Genomic DNA, 20,756 nt, shown 5'->3' with positions numbered 1-20,756 from the left:
CAATAATATACCCCCACTGTCAGGTCCCTCTCCCTGTCAAAACCTCTTAGTTTCATCCAGACTGCCTCTACCAAATCCCCATCTGCGCTGCATTCTATCTCACTGCATCCTATCCCTTCCCTGACATATAAAGCTATGCCCCCTCCCCTCTTTCCCTTCCTGTCCTTTCTAAACAGATGATACCCCTCTATGTTTACATTCCAGTCTTGCCTTTTATCCCACCAAGTTTCTGTGATCCCTACCAGGTCATACCCTCCTATTCCCAAGAAAGCTTCAAGCTCTTCCTGCTTCTTACCCATGCTCCTAGCATTGGTGTACATGCACCTCAACTCCTTCCCACAGCTTCCTTTGTGTGGAATCCCCAGCCTCCTCCTTCCTTCCATCTTCCCTGATACCAACCCCCTCTTCATAGGAGTCCTGTCAGGCCCTGCAGTACCTCTAACACCCTGGTTCCAGAGCCCTGATCCTCTCCCCACGCTTGTCCAGTGTGGACAAGTTTCTGTGGGGCCTGAACGCCCCCCCCCCCCAGCTCAGTTTAAAGTCTTCCGGACAAAGTTTGCTAGAGCATTTCCAAAGGAACTTTTCCCCATCCTCGTGAAGTCCAACCCATCCCTTGCCAGAAGTCCATTGGCAAGAAATTGGATGCCATGGTCGAGGAACCCAAGGCATTCCTTCTTGCACCACACCCTAAGCCAGTCGCTCACCTTGGTGACCCTACTTTCCCTGCCTGGGCAAAATCCCCAGAGCAGTAAGAGAAGGCCATATGGGCCTTTTGGTCCCTGAATTTCTTTCCCAATGTCTCAGAGTCCCTGGTGATCTCGACCACACCCTGTCTGGCTATGTAACTTGTCCCTACATGGATCACCTGAAGAGGATGAGAAGGTGTAGGTTGGTTAGAGAAGTTCTCAAGTTGTTTGAGCATGTATTTTCTACCAATTTTCAGCAAGGATACAGTACATATGATTACATGTGACCTTTTATTAAATTCATTACCTGTGATCCTGGGAATGAAAAAGATGCACCATTGGAATAGCTGTTCAGAAAGCTACAGCTGTCCCTAAGATGTGTTCAGTTCATACATTCATACATTACAGATTTCTAGGAAATGTGTCCCTTAAAGGTAGATAGTATCTTTTGACCCCCACCCCCTGATCTATGTGAAAATACAAATAGCAACTCAGACCATCTGAACTTGTGGATAGATATTTGGGCGATTACACTGTCTCCTCTTAGGCCCTTCAAATGGGTAGAACTGGATTGTACTTTAGCACAACAGTTATCAGAGAAAGTTTGACATTTCTTCAATCCCATCCTACAGACTCGTGAACAGCTTCAAGCAGAAATCCACAGATCCCAGGCTCAAATAGAGGACCTAGAAAAGGCACTTGCTGAGCAAGGACAGGTAATATTCTCTGCCCAAATGAATAATTTCAGTGCAGTCTTCAGTATTAGCTTAAAAAGAGTGCCACTATAAAATGATTGGATTATGTTTGTACAGCAGAGACATGTGGCCTCAGACATACATATTAGCTGGTATAGCAGTGAGTTTAAGCTCAGACTAAGACAGAAGGTGCTGATTAAAGAGAGGAGAATGGGAAGTTTCATGCATAATACCAAATCAAGGCCTGGTGCTATATGCAAGAGCAGAAAGGAGCTTTGGGCTCGAACAGAAGGTGTAGTGCAGCCAAAACACTAACATTCTGTTTTCTTTTGCCTGACTTCTGGCAATTGCTAGCGAATTGCTAAATAACCATGGATTGATTAGTTGACTTGGTTTACAAATTTGGCCTCTATTTTAAACCACAATTCCTGGTTCACACAAAATGACAGACCAGGCAAGTAGCAAATAGAATGCTGGTTTATTCCTTTTTCTGGCTGCAGGGGCTGTATATAGAAGTATGTGGATGCAAGGCTTCACTTCAGCTCCTAGCTGCTCATGCATGGCACATTAAATTATGGTTTAACATTATGTGCTAATGAAGCCAATCACTAGTCAGTATATTGATTTATTGAAAATATGTTCAGTTTTCTCTTAAGGCAGTTTAGGAAGGGAAAATTTAAAACCAAATCTGAACATAAGCAACATAAAACCATAACCACAGACCTCTTCGCATGTTCCTTGCTATAGGTTCAACATATCCTAGCCCTGCTGTCTGGACAGCTATCAGACCCATCCCAGTTTTGGCATGCTGGACACAATTAATAGCCTTAGCTAGGCATTATCCTCTGCACCAGGGCTAAGTCTGGCCATTGGAAGCTGCAGTGTTCCCACCAGCAGCCATACCTTTCCCACTGTTGCTACCACTGCCAGCAGCATGGTGGCAAATCTCTCTCCTTTGGAAGCAAAATCACACTTCCAGGAACATGATTTTATTCCAGCCAAAGTGGGAGCTCCTAATCTACCTACTTTTCAAGCAAAATTGCTGCTTTTTCATCACTGCTGTGACAGTGGCAAATTCAGTGGTAGTGGCAAGGGACACAACAGTGAGGACTGCAAAAAGGTCAGGGGCTGTATGTTGCCTATCACTGCTTTATGTGACCATAACACTGGTCTACAAGAAGAAAGCCTCGGAAAAGAAAGCAGCTAAATTTTACCAGAATTGGGTCACTAATAAAGGAAAATTAAGTCCTGAGTATTAATTGGCCCATTTCCAAGATACAGTTTCAGGTCAAAATTGCATCAAAAATAATTTGTGTGCGATTAAGCTCCTTAACTTTTCTGTAAAATGTGATATAGCAATGAGAATGGTCATTTGGTTCACTCTGTGAAATTAGATGTGGTTCAGGAGGAGCATACAGTGGGCTAAAGTTTGGGTCCGCTGACATTGGGTCCGCTGACATTGATGGCCCTGGATCAGCTGCATCCTGTTCATCTTCTTTATCATCACCTGAGTCTAGAAAGTAGTATTCTGGTGGATCCGGAAATGGCAGTCCTCAGCATGGGGTACAAGTTGCACTGCAGATGGAATGTTTGAATATTCCAGAGTCCAGTTCTTCTTTCTTGAGATCCCTTTTGCAAATGGGGGAACCATGCCAAAATAGCAGTCACTGCTATGATTGATGGGTTCCCTTCACACCACTGGGACTGCAAAAGGCATGGACTTTTTCTTCTTGTTTAGCCAATGACACAGATAAATTGCGCATGTAAGCCAACAATAATGAGGGTCCCAACTCTTGTCCTGATCCCCTATTTTGCATCCAAAATATAGGTGGTATGCCTTTTTTTTAACCACTGCTATCGTACTGCCCTTTTGAGATGCAAATGTAGCCTTGCCACAAATGTAGCAGAAGTTATCTGTGTTGTTTACACAATTTTGAGGCATCTTTGTGTCTGAGGTAAAATATCACGCAACTGTTCCTTGGAAATGTTAGGCAATGACACTTCCACAAGCCACCAGATGTAACTGTATGATGCGTAGATCTGACCAAGACAAATGTACCTTTCAATAAAAGAACAATAAATTACAGTTTGGCAATAACCTTTAGTCTCAAAGTGAAGATAACTTTATACACTTCCATGTGGTACCATTTTCATTGTTCTACCATACTCTGTCAAGAAGTTAGGAGGCATCGCGATCATCAGACACCTCCCTCCCTTGTAGGCAAATATACTCACCTGTGCGTAAATCTTTATTGTGAAATATCTTGAAAACTTTAGCCAACCAGCACCTTTATCACCTGTTTTCTAATTCAGCTAAACAAATAGGTAAGAATTAGCACATTTTATCTTGGAAATTATCTCGCTAATTTCCCAAAATTTGTAGACCAGTGTAATTACATGAAGAATTAGGTGGGGTGAGCCCTTCTGTTGCATCTTGTTGACTCAGTCTTCCACCTTCCACAGGGGAAGAGTCTGAAGAGAGGAGCCTGTTCTACATGAGTAGGCTTCCCCCCGAGACTTAAATCATGCAGATTTCTAAATCACTTGAGAACCTTTGCCTTTAGACTAGACTGCCCTCTACAGACCTTCTCTGAATGTGTGGACAGCAGGGGGATAGTCAATAGGAGATACAAGTCTGCAGCCAGCAGGCATAGTCCGGCTGTGTTCTTTCATGCAGTGAAGACCATTTGAAAGACAATCCCCACACAGCACTTAAGAGAGACCTCTGAGTGTGCAGAGCCTTGTGCACAGAATTTGGAGTCCTTACTTGCATTTCTTATGCCTGGAGGCTCTCAGCTGTGGTTAGTTGCTGCCTTCCATACACTGACTATGTGGCAAGATGTGTGAGCCAAAGGCTGCAGTCAAGAAACAGTATTTAAACAAACCCAGGGTCATCCTATGAAGTGAATTGTGGGAGCTTCAGGACAGATAAAAGAAGATTGGGATTAATTTCCACAAGGTTTGGTGATTACCATAAATTTGGATGTCTTTAAAAGGGATTGGACAAATTCGTGGAGGGGAAAGCTAATAGCTATCACTATTAGACCTGATCGGATATATGCTGCCTCCAGTACCAGAACATGTTGCTGGAAAGATGGGCAGGAGGGTATTGTTCTACCCATGTCTTGCTTGTGGGTTCTATGAGCAGTTGGTGGGACACCATCTAAATAGATTGTTGGACTAGATGGACCTTTGGTTGGATCCAGCACCATCCTTCTTAAGTTCCTGATTAAAATAAGACACAGGGAAAATAATAGTCATTTCTTGACACCAAAAGCGTAATAGCACCAGGGAGGCAACAATGGAGTGTGTTGCTACTGAAAATGTCAGCAGACAAGGCAGCCAGAGAAAGTCTTCAGAGAGAGAGCTCAGTGAATAGACAGGTTCATGGGGAAGAAGGCTGTCTTTCAAATTTCATAGCTCCAAGTCATTTACAAACATCTACGCCAATACCAGCATGCTCCATTGTACCTGGAAATCAACAAGAACCAGTACAAATTTCTTAGTATTATGTTCATAACCATAAGACCCATTGTATCCCAACCTCTGGGCCTTCACTGGTTATACAACAGTCACTTAGTACTTCCAAGGCAACCTAAAAAGAACAGAAATATTTGTCCTGGAGCTACGCCTTGGAAACAATAAATCTTTGTTGTATTAGTGGTGGATTCCGATAATGCAGTGGAATTGGCAATACCCATCTCATGGAGAAGGAAATCTGCAGGGACTGGATACTAACCCTTTGTGGCCTTCCAAATGTCACTGGAATGCAACTCACATCAGCCTAGCTCCATAGTCAATTATGGACACTGTAGTCCATCAAAATCTGGCAGACCACATAAGTTAGCAGCATATGAAAAATCATACCCTGATCTTTAGGCTTCTGCAATCAGAGTTTCCTTTTTAAGAACTGGAGGAAATTATTGTTGAAACTACTCTTGACATCATCTCCAGACCAATTTTCACAAGGCCTACTCTCATACATAGTCCAAACATCTGACTAATTTATGTTTTTTCTTGATTTGATATACTCAGCTGTCCTTGAACAAGCTGAGTCTCACAATGTATTTCACCATGCCTAGCTTGATTTTGATCATATATTGTGAGGATACCTCAATGTTTAATTTCTTTCATTTAAGTTTCATTTTCTAATATGCCAAACTACTCACAATTCTTGGATTCTGGCATGTCTGGTATTTGCAATGATAGTAGTTGCTGAGGTTCATCCTATTCTTCATGCCAACTTTTGGTGTTTTGTTGTCTCAGTGCTCCTGATCCCATCCATGTGCATTCAGCATATAATTAAATGAAGAATATGTCACAAAGAGGTCAAACTCCACTCCACAAACAAATAGCAATTTTACTGCAGCACTGCTGAAAAAAAACAATTATGTATGGTTGAAAAGGCAGGTCATCTGTGGGTGTGGAAGCACCCATCACGAAGTCAAGAAGCAAAGGTCTTGCTGTGCTCACAGTTCTTTCCTATATATGCTTTCTTTAGATCTCTGTCAATGTTAGAGATTTTTAACATTACTAATTCTTGCCAGCTCTTTCTATAATATCAGTTCTTTATCTTTTAAGGACATGAAGTGGATTGAAGAAAAGCAAGCATTATACAGAAGAAACCAAGAACTTGTAGAAAAGGTATACCACACACACACAATGATTCTATATGAAGTATGAAAATAAGTAAGCCTTAATATGTGATGTAGGAATAGGGAAATTAACACTTCCAGACAATGCTTGAACTTAATTGGGATTTAAGCATTAGGGTTTAAAAAAAGAAACCTTTTTCCCAATCCAGAACACAATAGATTGTAGAACAGTCTACCACAAGAAATAAAGCTGGTGCTTAAATGAGTCCAGTGAAGAAGTAGACAACTTCTTTGTCTGTACTATTTTAATCCTGAAGGCTAAAATAAGAGGGAAGTCAATATGCAAATAGATGGTTAACTACTGCCAAGATTTAGCCTTTATATGTTGTTCAGACCATTTCATAAACATTATCTCTGTAGTACAGTGGTACCTCAGCTCACGGATGCCTCAGTTCACGAGCAAATTGGGTCGCTAACAGAAATTTCAGAAAAATGTTGCCTCAGTTTGCGAACTCCCCATTGGGTGATGACCATGATCACAGCCATGTTGCTGCACAAGCACAATCGTGATTGTGCCCATCTTCCCTGCACAAGTGTGCCCACAATTGCACCTGTCTTCCCTGCACAAGTGCAATCGCAATTGTAGCCATCTCCTCCCCTGAGCATGATTGCATTTGTGGCAATCTCCCCCCACCCCCAAGCATGATCACTATTGCACGATTATGGTTTGGACTCTCCCTCCAAACAATAATCTCCCTCCCACCTAGGTTAGTGTTCTCTACTGTACTGTATGTGGTTACTTTGTTGTTCTTTGTTACTTTGTTTCAAATTTTTGAGATTTAAAAAAAAAATACAGAACAGATTAACCTTAGTTACATTGAACCTTATGGGGAAATTTGACTTGGCTTGCAACCAATTCGTGTCGTGACCAGAATCGTGGAATGGATTAAGTTCATGAGCCGAGGTACCACTGTACATAGACATTATCTCTGTAATACTTGCATCATACTTTTAGCCTTCAGGAATAGAATTGTGTAATCAAAAGAGAAGTTGCGGAACATTGTATCATGCAAAATTACAGAAATTAGTACCCCTTTGCTTTTCCAGATAAAACAATTGGAAGTAGAAGAGGCTCGGTTAAAGCATGATGTTCAGGATGCTAAAGATCAAAATGAACTCTTGGAATTCAGAATACTAGAACTTGAAGTAAGTATGGGTCAAGATGCTCATAATGAGTTTCCCTCTCACCATGGTCTGTGTGAAATGGGTAAGCATAGATGTGAAAAGAGCAGAGTATCATATATCTCTGTTGTTACAATGACTTCAGAGTGAAGCAAGAATGACCTCTCTATGCTGATGACAATTGCTATTATTCTCAAATGACTGGGTGTCAAATATTGGGCTGGTTTTCAGGCCATACTAAAGTACAGTTTAGCATAACATGGATGAACTAAAACAAACCTCCTTCCCCACATCAGTATAGGGGTGAACTTAGAAGTTCTTGCACTCATTATGACACTCCTAGTAGCTACTCCTCCAAAGAGAGTCCAAATATGTAGGCGGCTGTGTTGTCCCTGTCAACCAATGAATTCTAGCAGTTTCATTTCCACTAGGAGCAGGCCTTATGTAAAGCTGATGGTTCTTAATTGCACATTCAAGACTAAGCCACACCCAAAACTGCTTTACATTGTGATAGGGAACTTTATATTGTTTGGGGGAAAGTCATTTCTCACCAGCTACTGTGAGAATTGGAGCTAAGCTCAGAAAAAAAGAAGGAAGTTTGGGTGTAGAAGGTGGCAGATAAAGTCAGTGTCCCTGCTAAAAAGAAAGTATCATTCGTGCATCCCTGCAAACCCTGGTTCCACTACACTCCTGGCCATCTCCTCTTTCTACCTAACTCAGAGGAGTAGCAGGAAAGCTGTTATTGCATGTTTAGCTAACGGCTATACATTCTTTCATTCTAACCAATAAACTGGTGGTGTTGGTGGTGGTGGTGATAATGAATTTCATTTCTATCCTGCCCCATAGCTGAAGCTATCTGGGTGGTTTAGCATTAACTTGTTAATATTAACATGGTTAACATTAGCTGCAGTTATTTAAAAAGCAACATCTAAACATTCTGAAAGGCATGTAACTGCTCTATATCCCAAATCATATATACATTTTGATCTGCACTGAATGAATAATATGCCCTGCATCTAAAGAAAAAGGTGAGAATCAGTTATACACAGTTTGAACAGCAATGCACAATAAGCCTATGAACAAAAGAAGAATCATAGAATAGTAGAGCTGGAATGGGCCTTGAAGGACACCATGTCACACCATCCCACTCAGATGGCCATGCAGCCTCTTTTTGAATGTCTCTAGTGTGGGAGAGCCCACCACCTCTGTAGGTAGCTGGTTCCACTGTCGTATTGCTCTGGCAATGAGGAAGCTTTTCCTGATGTCCAGCTTGAATCTGGGTTGTCACAACTTGAATTGATTATTCCATGTCCTACACTCTGGTATCAGCAAGAGATCTTGACCTTCCTCTTTGTGACATCCTTTGAGGTACAAATTCTACATAGTCTAAATATCAATGCACAGTAAGCTGATCAAATGCATATCCAGTTATACAACATTTCATAAACCTTCATGATAGGAATTTTCCTTCATGAAATGTAAAAATAATTTAAAAATCCATATACTAGGATTTAAATATTGCACAACAAACATATTAACAATTGCATGGCCAAAAACATATCCCTATGAAGGACTCAAAACAATTTTCAGATCAGCATGGTGCATCTCTATTTTTTTCTCAAAATAACAATTATGTTAAAATATGCTCACATAGAATCCAGTCAGTATTTAGAAAGTAAGCAGAAGTGAACAAACTTACCCTCAGTAGCCCCATATGACTGCTCTGCAAGGCTGATAGGCCCACTTGAGTGTGCACAGGAGGAATGTACAGGTCCAAAGCATGTGTTGCTTGGTTCATTCCTGCTTGTGCACATCACATTAAAGTATGGCAAGAGAATACAGTCAGTATGTTTGCAGCTTTGTGGCTATGAAGATAATTGTATAAGGAACTAATGCATGACCATGACCTCTGTCATGTTAAGTCGTCTCCATTTCTGCCCCCTTTGCTACATTTGTGGACATTCCTGTTATAGAAACAGTGACTTTTGTACAGAAATGTCATGAATGATATTATGAGTCTGCTCACCATACCAGCCTGATGCTCCCTGCATGTGGTATAGCCCTACTGCAGTGATCATTAGTGCATATTAACTCTGTAGTTCAGTCTCCCTCGCCCTGCCATTACTATTTAATACAGGTACCAGATTCATGGAGGGTGAACTGCAGAAATGTAATGTTTATATGTGAGGTATCTCTTCCAGACATCTCTTTCTTAATGAAGCTGATGCCCTGATGCTTATGCAACACCCTTTCTGAATGACTGATTTCATTGCAGGAGAGAGAAAGAAGATCGCCAGCTATCAATTTCCATCACATTCCTTTTACTGAGGGGAAAAGTCCTCTCCAGGTCTACTGTGAGGCAGAAGGTGTGACAGTAAGTAACTTTCTGTTAGTCACTGTTTCTAAACATGCAGTCATGCCTTATTCTTCTGACTTTCTGTTCCTTATGTGCCTTTCTCTTTTTAGGATATACTAGTAGCAGAGCTGATGAAAAAACTGGACATTTTAGGGGATAACGCCGTAAGTGTATGTTCCTTTAATAAATTGTGCATGTTTCAGTTAATATGTTTTGTCCAGTTGGCACTAAACAGTTCCAAGAATGCTTCTAATTGACTGCTATTCTTTATTCTTACATTTTGATTGGAAAAAGCATTGGCTATAAGCCAATATTTGCATGTTGTTAGCATATATGCCAATGAGGTGGTGCAAGATAGTTCACATGTTGACATTGTGTTGCAGGGTGCCTCTTTCATGTTATCTTCCTTTCTTTAATTTATTTATTACGGAAGTAACAATGGGAATGCATAAGAGTGGGCACACAGGGTTTTTTTTTTCAAGTGCTTTCCCACTCTTTGCTTCTCTTAAAAATATTGATAATAATTCTGCAAATTGAAATTTGTAATTTCTAATAGGCATGTCTACATTTACTTAAATTAAACATTATTTATTTAACAAAACTTGCACCAGATAATGTTGCATAATTTACTATTTTCTGAGGTGGTTACTACACAAGTGAATTCTACTGATTAACTTATTGATTTATTGAGAGATGATCCAAACAGAGATTTAAAGAAGATTTAAGTGCCTGGGTAAACTCTTGGATTTAACATGAATCAAACATGTTTATATTTCACTTGAATGTGTCTTAGGATATATAGAGTCAGTTATCTATTAAGCTGATATATTAAAATTACAGCACACACACACACACTGAGATGCACACATGTTCACCAGAGGATATGTGTAGCAGCCTGTGGCTATAGGTCACAATACAGAACCCCTTATGTGTGCATAATCTTACAGTGTGGGGACAGAACTAGAATACAAGAAATTTGAACCTTTCCCTTGAAATTCTTGGCAAACCCAATGTGCTAAGTGATCCATCATGTTGAGCTTGCTCAACTCGTACCTGACATAATTTGGCTGTGACTGTTGGCCATGTAAGTGGGGCAGTACACAAGAGAGTGATATTATCTTATGCATTATAGGTACTCAGGTGTTACAAGGAAATATGGCAGGGAAATACAGAGCACAGGCACCTTTGTGTCCCTTGATCAGGTCTAGTGCAGACCTTTCCCCATGGAAAAAAATGTTCTAAGTGCAAGACAAAAAGTATGATAATCTCTGTGGACAGTGCAGGGGTTGGTGGACTATACAACACCAATCCTCCCATTCTGGTGCAGTCCCCATCATACTAGAAACTAGATACTCATGTTTCATCATACTGAAACAATAATTGGGTATAATTTAGATATCACTGGTGTATACAAGGAGAAAGCCTCAGAAATGAAAGTAGCTAAATTTTACCAGACTTGGGTCACTAATAAAGGAAAATTAAGTTCTGGTACCTTGGTTCACGAATGCCTCAGTTCATGACTAAATCAGGTCAAGAACAGAAACTCCAGAAAAATTTTGCCTCAGGTCACGAACTCAATATCAGGTGATGACCAACCACGATTGCGCCCATCTTCCCTGCGTGATTGCGGTCATGCTCAAGGGAGTGGGGAGATGGCCGTGATCATGATTGCGCTCATGCAGGGAGGACGGATGTGATCATAGTCATGCTCAGAAGAGAGGGGGAGATGGCCACTATCACAGTCACGCTCATGCAGGGAAGACGGGCACGATTGCGGTCAGGCTTGTGGGGGAGGTGGCTGCGACCATGCTCGGGGGAGAGACAGCTGCAATCACGGTCACGCTCGTGCAGGGAAGTTGGGCGTGATCGTGGTCATGCTTGGGGAGGAGATGGCTGTGGTTGTACTCGGGGTGGGGGGGAGATGTCCACAATCGCACCTGTCTTCCCTGCCCGAGTGTGACCATGACCGCAACCATCTTGCCTGCCTGTGTGTGACTGTGATTGCGCCTGTCTATGGCCGCGATTGCGGTTGTGCTTGTGCAGGAAAGACAGCTGCAATCACAGTCATGTAAAGGTGGGGGAGATGGCCGTGATCGTAGTTGGGGGGGAGATGGCCACAGTTGCACCCGTCTTCCCTGCCAGAGCACAACCGTGATCATTCCCATCTATGGCCATGATCATGGTCGTCCTCGTGCAGGGAAGACAGGCGTGATCATGGTCATGCTCGGGGAGAGGGGGGAGATGGCTGCAATTGTGCTCAGGGAGGGGGGAATGGCCATGATCTTTGTGGTTCTTTGTTGCTTTGTTGTTCTTTGTCACTTTGTTTCAAATTTTTGTGATTAAAAAACGGTTACAGAACAGATTAACCTAATTTACATTGAACTTTATGGAGAAATTTGACTTGGCTCACGACCAATTTGGGTCACAACCAGAGTTGTGGAATGGATTAAGTTTGTGAGCCAAGGTACCACTGTAATTGGCTCCAGTTTCCAAGATACAGCTTCAGTCAAAATTGCATCAAAATAATTCAAAATTACAAGGGGGATGTGTGATTATGCTCCATAACGTTTCTGCAAAATGTGATATAGCAATAAGAATGGTGCCACACCAATAATTATAAATTAATCTTTTTATTGATACCAATAACATAACTTTCCATTCATTTATTTGCATGGAACCATGGGGGAACCATGCCAAAATAGCAGTCGCTACTAAGATTGGTGGGTTCCCTCCACACCACTGGGACTGCGAAAGACATAGACTTTTTCTTCTTGTTTAGGCAATGATGCAGGTAAGTTGCACATGTAATGCAACAATAATGAGGGGCCCAACTCTTGTCCTGATCCCCTATTTTGCATCCAAAATATAGGTGGCATGCCTTTTTTACTACTGCCATCATACTGCACTTTTGAGATGCAAATATAGCCTCGCCACAAATGTAGCAGAAGTTATCTGCGCTGTTTACACGATTTCGAGGCATCTTGGCATCTGAGGGAAAATATCACGCAACTGTTCCTTGGAAATGTTAGGCAATGACACTTTCACAAGCCACGAGATGTAACTGTATGATGTGTAGCTCTGACCAAGACAAATGTACCTTGCAATAAAAGAACAATAAGTTACAGTTCAGTAATAAACTTTAGTCTCTTCCCCATATGAAGATAAATTTATACACTTCCATGTGGTACCATTTTCATTTTTCTACTGTACTTTGTCGAGAAGTTAGGAGCCATCATGATCATCAGACACCTCCCTCCCTTGTAGGCAAATGTACTCACCTGTGTATAAATCTTTATTGTGAAATATCTTGAAAACTTTAGCCAATCAGCACCTTTATCATCTGTTTTCTAATTAATTTAATAAAAATATGTAAGAATTAGCACATTTTATCTCTGAGGTCAATAATCTCCCATAATTTGTAGACCAGTGTTATACAAACCAGCAAGAGTGAATCATAACTAGGATGGATGAATTGGGCTCTGATCTGTGTCTTTTGTGCATGACTGTATTAAGTTCATTCCTTCCCATTTCCACTTTAATCTGTGTAATAAAATCTTTAAAATCTTTTTAAAAAATCTTTACAGTAATTTCCATTGATAGATACTGTATATTTTTAACATATTAACTCTCAAAATACACATTTCTAAACAGATTTTATCTGAATCTGTTTTTTGAGCTGAGCTGCATTGTAACATTCAAAGAAATGACTGATCTCAAAGGTACTTCTTTATTTAATATATAGTACATTCTGATCCAGACATCCATTTGAAAGTAGTGGATCAAGTCCATTTATATTGGAATTCATAAATAAAATTACTAATCATAATTCCAGTGGAAATTGGGAGTTGACCAAAGTGCCAGGGATTTCAGTAACGATAGCTAGAGTCAGCTCAATGTAAGTGTATAAATGCAAAGTAGAAGCTGTACTTTCAAACAGCATATTTTCCATGAAGTATGCCTGAGCATCATGTCCACTCAGAAGTAAGCAGGACAAGCCCCTGCAGGAAGAAAGGAAACAGGACTTCCTTTCTTCCCTGCTTGCTCTCTGACCCACAGGAAAACAGTTTTATTTCTGATCCAAAGAAGACTGGAGATGTGCTTTCAGCACATGGCAGGGAAACCCCTTATTTCTGATTAACTGCTGCTGTTTCATTACCAGTGATTCAGTGATTTAGCATCCCTAGCAATCATAACAGATGTATATATTATTTGCACTAAAAGCCTTTTAATAATACAGTAATTGCTACCTTTAAATTACAACCAGTCCTATTGTAAGAAAATGCTAGTTTTGCTTTGCGGTTTTCGAACATGTTTAGGTATTCAGTGCAAGAGCAACCTCAGTAATGGAAAAACTTTGAGAATGCTCTGAAAACCATTTTATTCTGCTCTTGCAGAACTTAACAAATGAAGAGCAAGTAGTTGTCATCCAAGCAAGGACGGTTTTGACACTGGCAGAAAAGGTAATGGCACAATTGTTTCCCACTCTGACGGTGATTCACTGACCACTTTCACAGGTATAACTGGTATTTACTCATATAGCACTTTAGTGTGGGAATCTTGTGCTGTAGCTAGTACTTCATCTTTGATTTCCTCTTCAACTCTGTATTCAAATGTGACTTTAAGAACTAGACTACACATTACTTTTCTCACATGGGTGCCAACTGAAATGGAATCCATGTGTTGGATAACATGTAGGATAGCTCTTCAGGTACTGCTGGCTTCCAAGGGAACATTCTAAAGGCACTAGAATGTGCAGCCCAAGATGCTAGCATCCTCTGTCTTGAGGAAGGCCACCTGGTGGCAGTGGCAGGGGGATGGTGGCTAAAGGGGAGGCTGCTTCAAATAGAATCTGCAGAGAAAGGCATCATGTAGAATAGCCCAAAGAATACTTTTCCCAGTGCATAATATAGTATGCACAGCTGTGAATACCATTTTCACTTGAATTCCTTAGAAATGTCTGAAGTGAATAAACTGGTATACATGGACACTTCAGCAAAAGGTTGCAGTATTTTATTTATTTGGTATATCCATTTGGTTGCTTTATATTCAGCCTCTCTACAAGAAAAGAGAGAGAGAGAGATTAGATCCATAAAACAGATTAAAATTGTGAACAAAAACAGAATAGATATAGCATCCAAACCAACTGTCCTACTTATAGGCCAAAGGTCTTCTTGAAGAAAGCAGGCTTTGCAGGCCGGATGGGCTTGGGAGGGAGTGCCACACCCTGGGAGCAGCCACTATAAAGACCCTCTTTCACATGCCACCAAACGCATGTAGTGATGGTGGTAAACTGAAAGAAGAGCTTTGTCAGAAGACCTTAAGGGAAGGTGATTTTTCAGGTAGTGACTACTACCTGAAGTACATGGCGATTACTTCTTTCAAGGTACTGTATTCCTGTGTCTTCTACAAGGGCACTCAGAACTCTCGAGCATCTTAGCATGCTCACTCCTCATTGGCCTGCTTAGAGATTTTCTTTTCTTCCCAAAAGGGTTTTCTACTTCTACAAACCTTGAAGTACCCTGAGCATGGTAATAACTCCCTCTTGTTTCTTAGCAGTCCTGATTTGGCTACCTTTATTCCTAAATCCTACAAACAAAATCTGAACTTGCTGTTAATGTATGTGGTGATCCTTTAAACAGATACTCTTCCTTTATGCATGTGGAAGAACTAATCCAGAGCTCAGGCTGCTGTTATGTCAAGGTAATCTTAGGGAGCAATACACCTCAAAGGAGGTGCCTGCCCTCCAGATTGCCTCAAAAGATTTGGAATCTTTTGCTGGAGTTTAAAGTGCATGGCCAGAAGAACAAGCCCTGCTTTTGCATTCACACAAACATACACAGCACTTAGAAAGGAAATAAAAGTTTATTCATTAGAAAAATATAGACCAGGCAGGCTCAAACTTTTAACCCAATGTTGTCCAGACAGCAAGTATTCCTGTTGCATATTTACTCTATATTTCTAAAGACCTTCCTGCCTAACACACACACACACACACAGAGTCTAACAAAGGGGAAGGGTCCATTACCTGTTCTGCAGCAGTAGAGCTTCAGTTCAGAGTGTGGTTGCAGAGGAGAGAGAGGAGAAGAGCCTCATCTCCAAATCCCTGACCATGTATCTATGGGAAAGATGAATTTCCCAGGCTTATGTTAATTGTGGGAAGGGGTACTTGACTGCTTCTTGATGACTTTTGTTTCTTTGGGCAAGAGGTGAATCCTCTTATTTGTTGGGTGCTATGGACAAAGTAACTTCCAGGTGTCTCAGGGCAATAGGTCTTCCTCCTTGCAGGGTGTTTTGCCTAATCTTTTAAAGGGGGGAAATATCAGACCATTTCTCTGCATGGATTCCAGCATTCATCCATTTCTCACACTGACTAGACCAGGCTACTAGGTCCTTCTTACTGAATTAAGCCTACCCAACATGGCCCATGGTCTACATGCCTGTTCTGGCCTAGTAGTTTATGGTTATGGCACTAATATTGACATTCACACACACGCACAAATGTTAAACTGTCCTTGCTGCATTGAGGCAATGCTATAAAAAAGAGGTGTTGAGCCCTCTTCAGGCCAAGAGCCAAATTCAGTTTCAGAGAAGTTCTTGGGGACAGGCAGACCAAAAGCAAAGGGGGTCAAAAGGGGCAGCAGCAAAATGCCCAAATTGCAGGCATAAATATCGTAATACTCCTACTCTCAGTAACAAAGCTTTAGGAAAGGCATTTCCAGATTTTGAAATAGGTGGAAAATGTGCAAAATCCAGAGAATCACCAAACAATTGGTGGATGGAGGAAAAGTGATGGGGGAGGGATGTGGGCCTCTGGCAAACCTCAGGACAGATTGACACCCAAGTGGGCTGGATTTAGGCACCTAGCCTGAGGTTCAACTCTGTGCTGTAATATCACAGAAGTTACCATTTCCAGACTCAGAGTGCAAGCCTGCCACCTCCCAACATGACTGGGGGTGTAGGGGCACAGGACTATTTGGAGCCACAGCTTTCATGTCCTGTGACTCCAAATCCAGACCCCTCACTGCCCTGCTCCTTTGCAGCCGGCATGGAAAAAACCACGCTGGCTTCCCATCCAAGTCTTGGGGAGGAGGAAAGGGGAATGCTGGGGAGGGAGGCTGGGACTGGTGACTTAGACTGTATCCAAACAGCATGCCCGGCCTCCTTCCTATCCCTCCACAGAACCTGTTCTAGATGGCTGAAAATGCTGATGAAATGCAGGGGGTCACTGCACTTCAATGGATGCATGTGAACCTCCAAGTTCAGAGGCTCACTTGCATCAAGCTTGGAGGGAATTCAGTTGCTCTCTTAGAGAACTTTTTTTTCTTTCTGGCTTACAAACGAGCAGTTTAGCAGTGTATTTGCAGTTTTAGTTTTTCACTGTATGATCAGATATGTTATATGATAACAATAATCAAAGTTAAATGATAACGACTGCCCTTCTGTCAGATCTGTTTATGTGACTTAGAATATGACCTTTCATCATCTCTGTGCAGTGGTTGCAGCAAATAGAAGTCACGGAATCAGCACTACAGCAAAAAATGATAGACCTGGAGAATGAAAAGGTAATGCATTAATTGTTCAAACAAATTGTTCAAAAAAAATCCCATAATTGTGTATGGTGCATACTGAGGCAAGCAGTATAACCCAGATCTTCTTTCTCCATTTAGGAATTATTTAGTAAACAGAAAGGATATTTGGATGATGAACTTGATTACAGGAAGCAATCTTTAGATCAAGCCCATAAGGTAGGTCAAAATGTTCTTGGAGGAAAAGCCCCACATGGACTCAGTACTATGAGCATTTATCAGTGACCATGACAATAAAGGGATTATAAAATCAAGCATGAAATGAAAAATCCTTGCAGACTTTACCTGTTGGGCCCAGAATGGCCTCCTGTATTATCACAAAACAACTTTGTTTAGCATTCCCGGTATTATTCTCAGAAATCTGGCAAATATATGGAAATCTTTTTACATATAAAACAATTCATCCCCTACCTTTAACAATGATAGAGATGAAGAAGAAGAGAGATGCTTTTCCAAAAGTCATCAAGGACTTTTGTTCCATGTAAAATCATTATTTACTAATGCCTAAAGAAACAATTGTATGATCCCCAGACAACATTTAAAAGGTCATAGGAATTTTGGATTCCTCAGTCCAAGGTCTGACCTCAGAGCTGGGAATCAGAGTTCCAACTCCCTCCCCTTTGCAGCTGATGCAGAAGGAATTGCACCAGTTGCTCTCTGAGGTCAGGAAAGTGACCTCGGAGAGAGGGAAAAGGAGAAGTTCTGGTGAGAAGAGAAGATTGGAGAGACTAGGATAAACTATCTATCCTCCTTCCAAGGCCAAAAGTCCATCTAGTGGAAAAAAAAAAAAAAACAGAGTGGGAGACAGGGAAGTGGAAATTGGCTCCACTGCTCCTCCTGCTCTGCATGGGATAAACATAAACTTCTGAGTTCAAGATTGTTCCCTAAAGCTGATAGTTCAGTAGCATGTGGCAGTTTCAAATAGATAATCAAATGAATAGGTAGACAGGGCTGATGTGAAGGACAGGCACGGCTGTACACCTAAAGAGGACCTCCATTCTAGCAGAGACCCACTAACAAGAGCACCCTGCAATTATCCCTCTCCTTCACCTTGCTGCTTGCTCATGCATTGACTCTCACCTTGGCCAGGGTAATAGAGATGGTGAAAAGAAGGAGCAATGGATTCCTCCTCGCTCTCTGGTTTTCTACTTGTTAATCAATCACATTGTAGCAATGATGATAAAAGATGTGGAGCAATAGCAGCTGGTGAGAAAGTATGCGAGAAGCTAGATTGAATGAGGGAAGGTAGCTGCTGAGACTGTCTGGCCCAGTCAAAAAGATGGCTGCCACTAGCCTTGACCCCCCCCCCCAAAAAAAAAGGAGTCCAGTGAATAGAGTTCAAATGGCTCTCTCCCTTCTGCTACCTCACCTGGGTGGGTGCCTGTGTACCTGTGCCTGTGTCTGGAGGGGGTCACCAAGAAGAAAATGAGGAATGATGTCCTCACAAGGCAGTTGTTTAAATTCTCCCCCGCCCTGAAAAAATAAATTCTCTGGGGCATCCACCATGAGTGCCAGAGCCATACCAACAAAGGAGACACTCCCCTAACACCCCCCATCCACCCCCCAAAGAAAATTGCAATCAACCCCCCCATCCCACTCTCAAAAGAAAATGGCAACCAAACCCAAGCCTACCTTTGATTCCCATGTGAAGCCAACATGTGGCTCTACTACACCAAGTAGGAAAAGCAGCCATCCAGAAAAAATGGGTACAGAGAGCTATCTAGTGGCATTGTGCTATAACAAGTGGAAGATGTTTGTACTTCTCTTTAAATGTGACAGATGCAGGCAATTTGCCCTCTTGAAATAAAAGTTGGGAGGCAACCGAGCTAGAATTACCCTCCCTCAAACTGAACAGAAATAATGATGACATACTAGAAGGGCATCATCCTTCTAAAGCAGTGAACTCTATAAGCAAAGAAGCGGGCACCAAAACTCCCTGGGGAAAAGTGGAAAAAGTCACCAGCAAAGTAAATAAAAGACAAGCTGCAACTCAGGAGGTGATGGTATAAATCTGAAATTGCTTCCAAGTACTGGAGGAAGACATGTGAAAATAGCCAACTTTAGAGGAAAAGCCTATTACTCTGCAGAAATCAGTAAAAGAAACTGAAGATCAACCAATCATGAGAGACCAAAGCTTCCAGCAACAATGATCCTAACATACAGAATGCTTCCTAAGTTTTCAACAAGAAAATGGATAGGAAAATCTTATTAGTGGGAAACTCCCCACTACAAGGAATGGAAAAATACATATGCAGAACTAACCCTGAAAAACCACAGGTATGCTGTCTACTTGGAGCCAAGATCAACAACATAAACAGTAATGTTCACAACTCATAAAACCTACTGATGAGTTCCTCTTCTTTCTCATCCATGTGGGAACAAACAACACAACCAAAAGTAATAGAGAGGAAATTATAGCAGTCTTGAGAGCTCTGGTCAGAAAAATTAAGAATGCTGGATTAAAATTAAGAATTAGTCTTCTTCCAAATCTTACCAGTTAAGGGAAGAGGAGATGACAGAGAAAGAAAAATACTCCAAGTAAATACCTGGTTAAGACAGCATTGCCAAAGGGAGAAATTTGGTTTCTGGAACCAAAAGGCAAACTTCTTGGAGGAAGGACTACTAGTAAATGATGGTCTGCATCTCTTGAAGTACAGAAAACAAGTCCATGGACACAAAATGAAGAACCTCATGAGGAGGGCTTTAAACTAAATCAAACAGGGGAGGGAGACATACAAAAAGGCACTACAGTAACAGTAGATCTCTACTAAGAATTAATAACAACTTACCAAAAAAAAAAAAACCCCACAAAAAACACAGAAATAAAAGCAGGTTATAACCCTAGTGAGGTGTGATATTTCTACACCCATGCCCAGAACATGAGTCCCTTGATCAGAGAGGCCTTTTCTTATTAACAGCCATTTTGGTATGGATACTTGCAATTGCTAGGTCTTTGAGGCCACATTACAAACTAGTCCACAAGGCTGCTGCCAAAAGTGGTAGCCCTGCAAATAATTTAGAACAACCTGTCTCACTGAAATGACAACTAATTATATGTAATAGCCCAATTATATGTAATATGTCATGTCACCTGCACCCAGCACCTGAACCCAACACAATTTCTGTACTGCAGTTGATTGTTCATGAACATGCCACCTTAGAAATCCATGGTTCTCTGCAGTAATGGATTATCTTGTCCTCTGAACCCAGAATGTTGACCCAGTCATGGGTTGTCAGTAATGCTGCTCTTGCAAAGCTTGTCCAAACCAGCATCAGTAACAGCCTCTCCACCTTGTATCTCTAAGTCTTTGAAGAGATCCCTAGTCTTTCCCTTTCTATTGTTTTCCTCTATTTTTTGCATTGTTCATTTAAGAAGGCCTTCTTATCTCTTCTAGCTATTCTCTGGAATTCTGCATTCAATTGGGTGTATCTTTCTCTTTCTCCCTTGTCCTTCTTTCCTCAACTATTTGGAAAGCTTTCTCACACAGCCATTTTGCTTTCTTGCACTTCTTTTTCATTTGGATGGTTTTAGTTGCTACCTCTTGTACACTGTTGTGAACCTCCCTCCATAGTTCTTCAGGCACTGTGTCTATCAGAACCTAAGGGCTCATCTTCCAGTGTCATATCTTTTATCGTTATGATTCTGTCCATGGAGT

The 20,756-nt window shown here is 41.3% G+C and overlaps 1 protein-coding gene across 17 annotated transcripts in view; it reads left to right on the top strand.

The window, feature by feature from the left end:
* The window catches only part of JAKMIP3 (Janus kinase and microtubule interacting protein 3), a 90,650-nt gene that overhangs the window by 51,634 nt on the left and 18,260 nt on the right, over positions 1-20,756 (top strand). For 8 of the 17 annotated variants that reach the window (XM_044420734.1, XM_044420738.1, XM_044420732.1 and 5 more), the window contains 8 exons: positions 1,319-1,402; positions 5,963-6,025; positions 7,084-7,182; positions 9,434-9,532; positions 9,625-9,684; positions 13,909-13,974; positions 17,008-17,076; positions 17,182-17,259. In XM_044420734.1, coding sequence (XP_044276669.1) covers positions 1,319-1,402; positions 5,963-6,025; positions 7,084-7,182; positions 9,434-9,532; positions 9,625-9,684; positions 13,909-13,974; positions 17,008-17,076; positions 17,182-17,259 — 618 coding nt within the window. The remainder of the gene's footprint in view (positions 1-1,318; positions 1,403-5,962; positions 6,026-7,083; positions 7,183-9,433; positions 9,533-9,624; positions 9,685-13,908; positions 13,975-17,007; positions 17,077-17,181; positions 17,260-20,756) is intronic. The other 9 variants (XM_044420737.1, XM_044420736.1, XM_044420739.1 and 6 more) reach the window with 2 other exon arrangements.

This window comes from Varanus komodoensis, unplaced genomic scaffold (genome assembly GCF_004798865.1).
Source record: "Varanus komodoensis strain SLA01 unplaced genomic scaffold, ASM479886v1 scaffold11, whole genome shotgun sequence".
NCBI classification, from domain to species: domain Eukaryota; kingdom Metazoa; phylum Chordata; class Lepidosauria; order Squamata; family Varanidae; genus Varanus; species Varanus komodoensis.
Note: the sequence above shows the minus strand (reverse complement) of the source record. Positions and strands in the feature narration are given on the sequence as shown.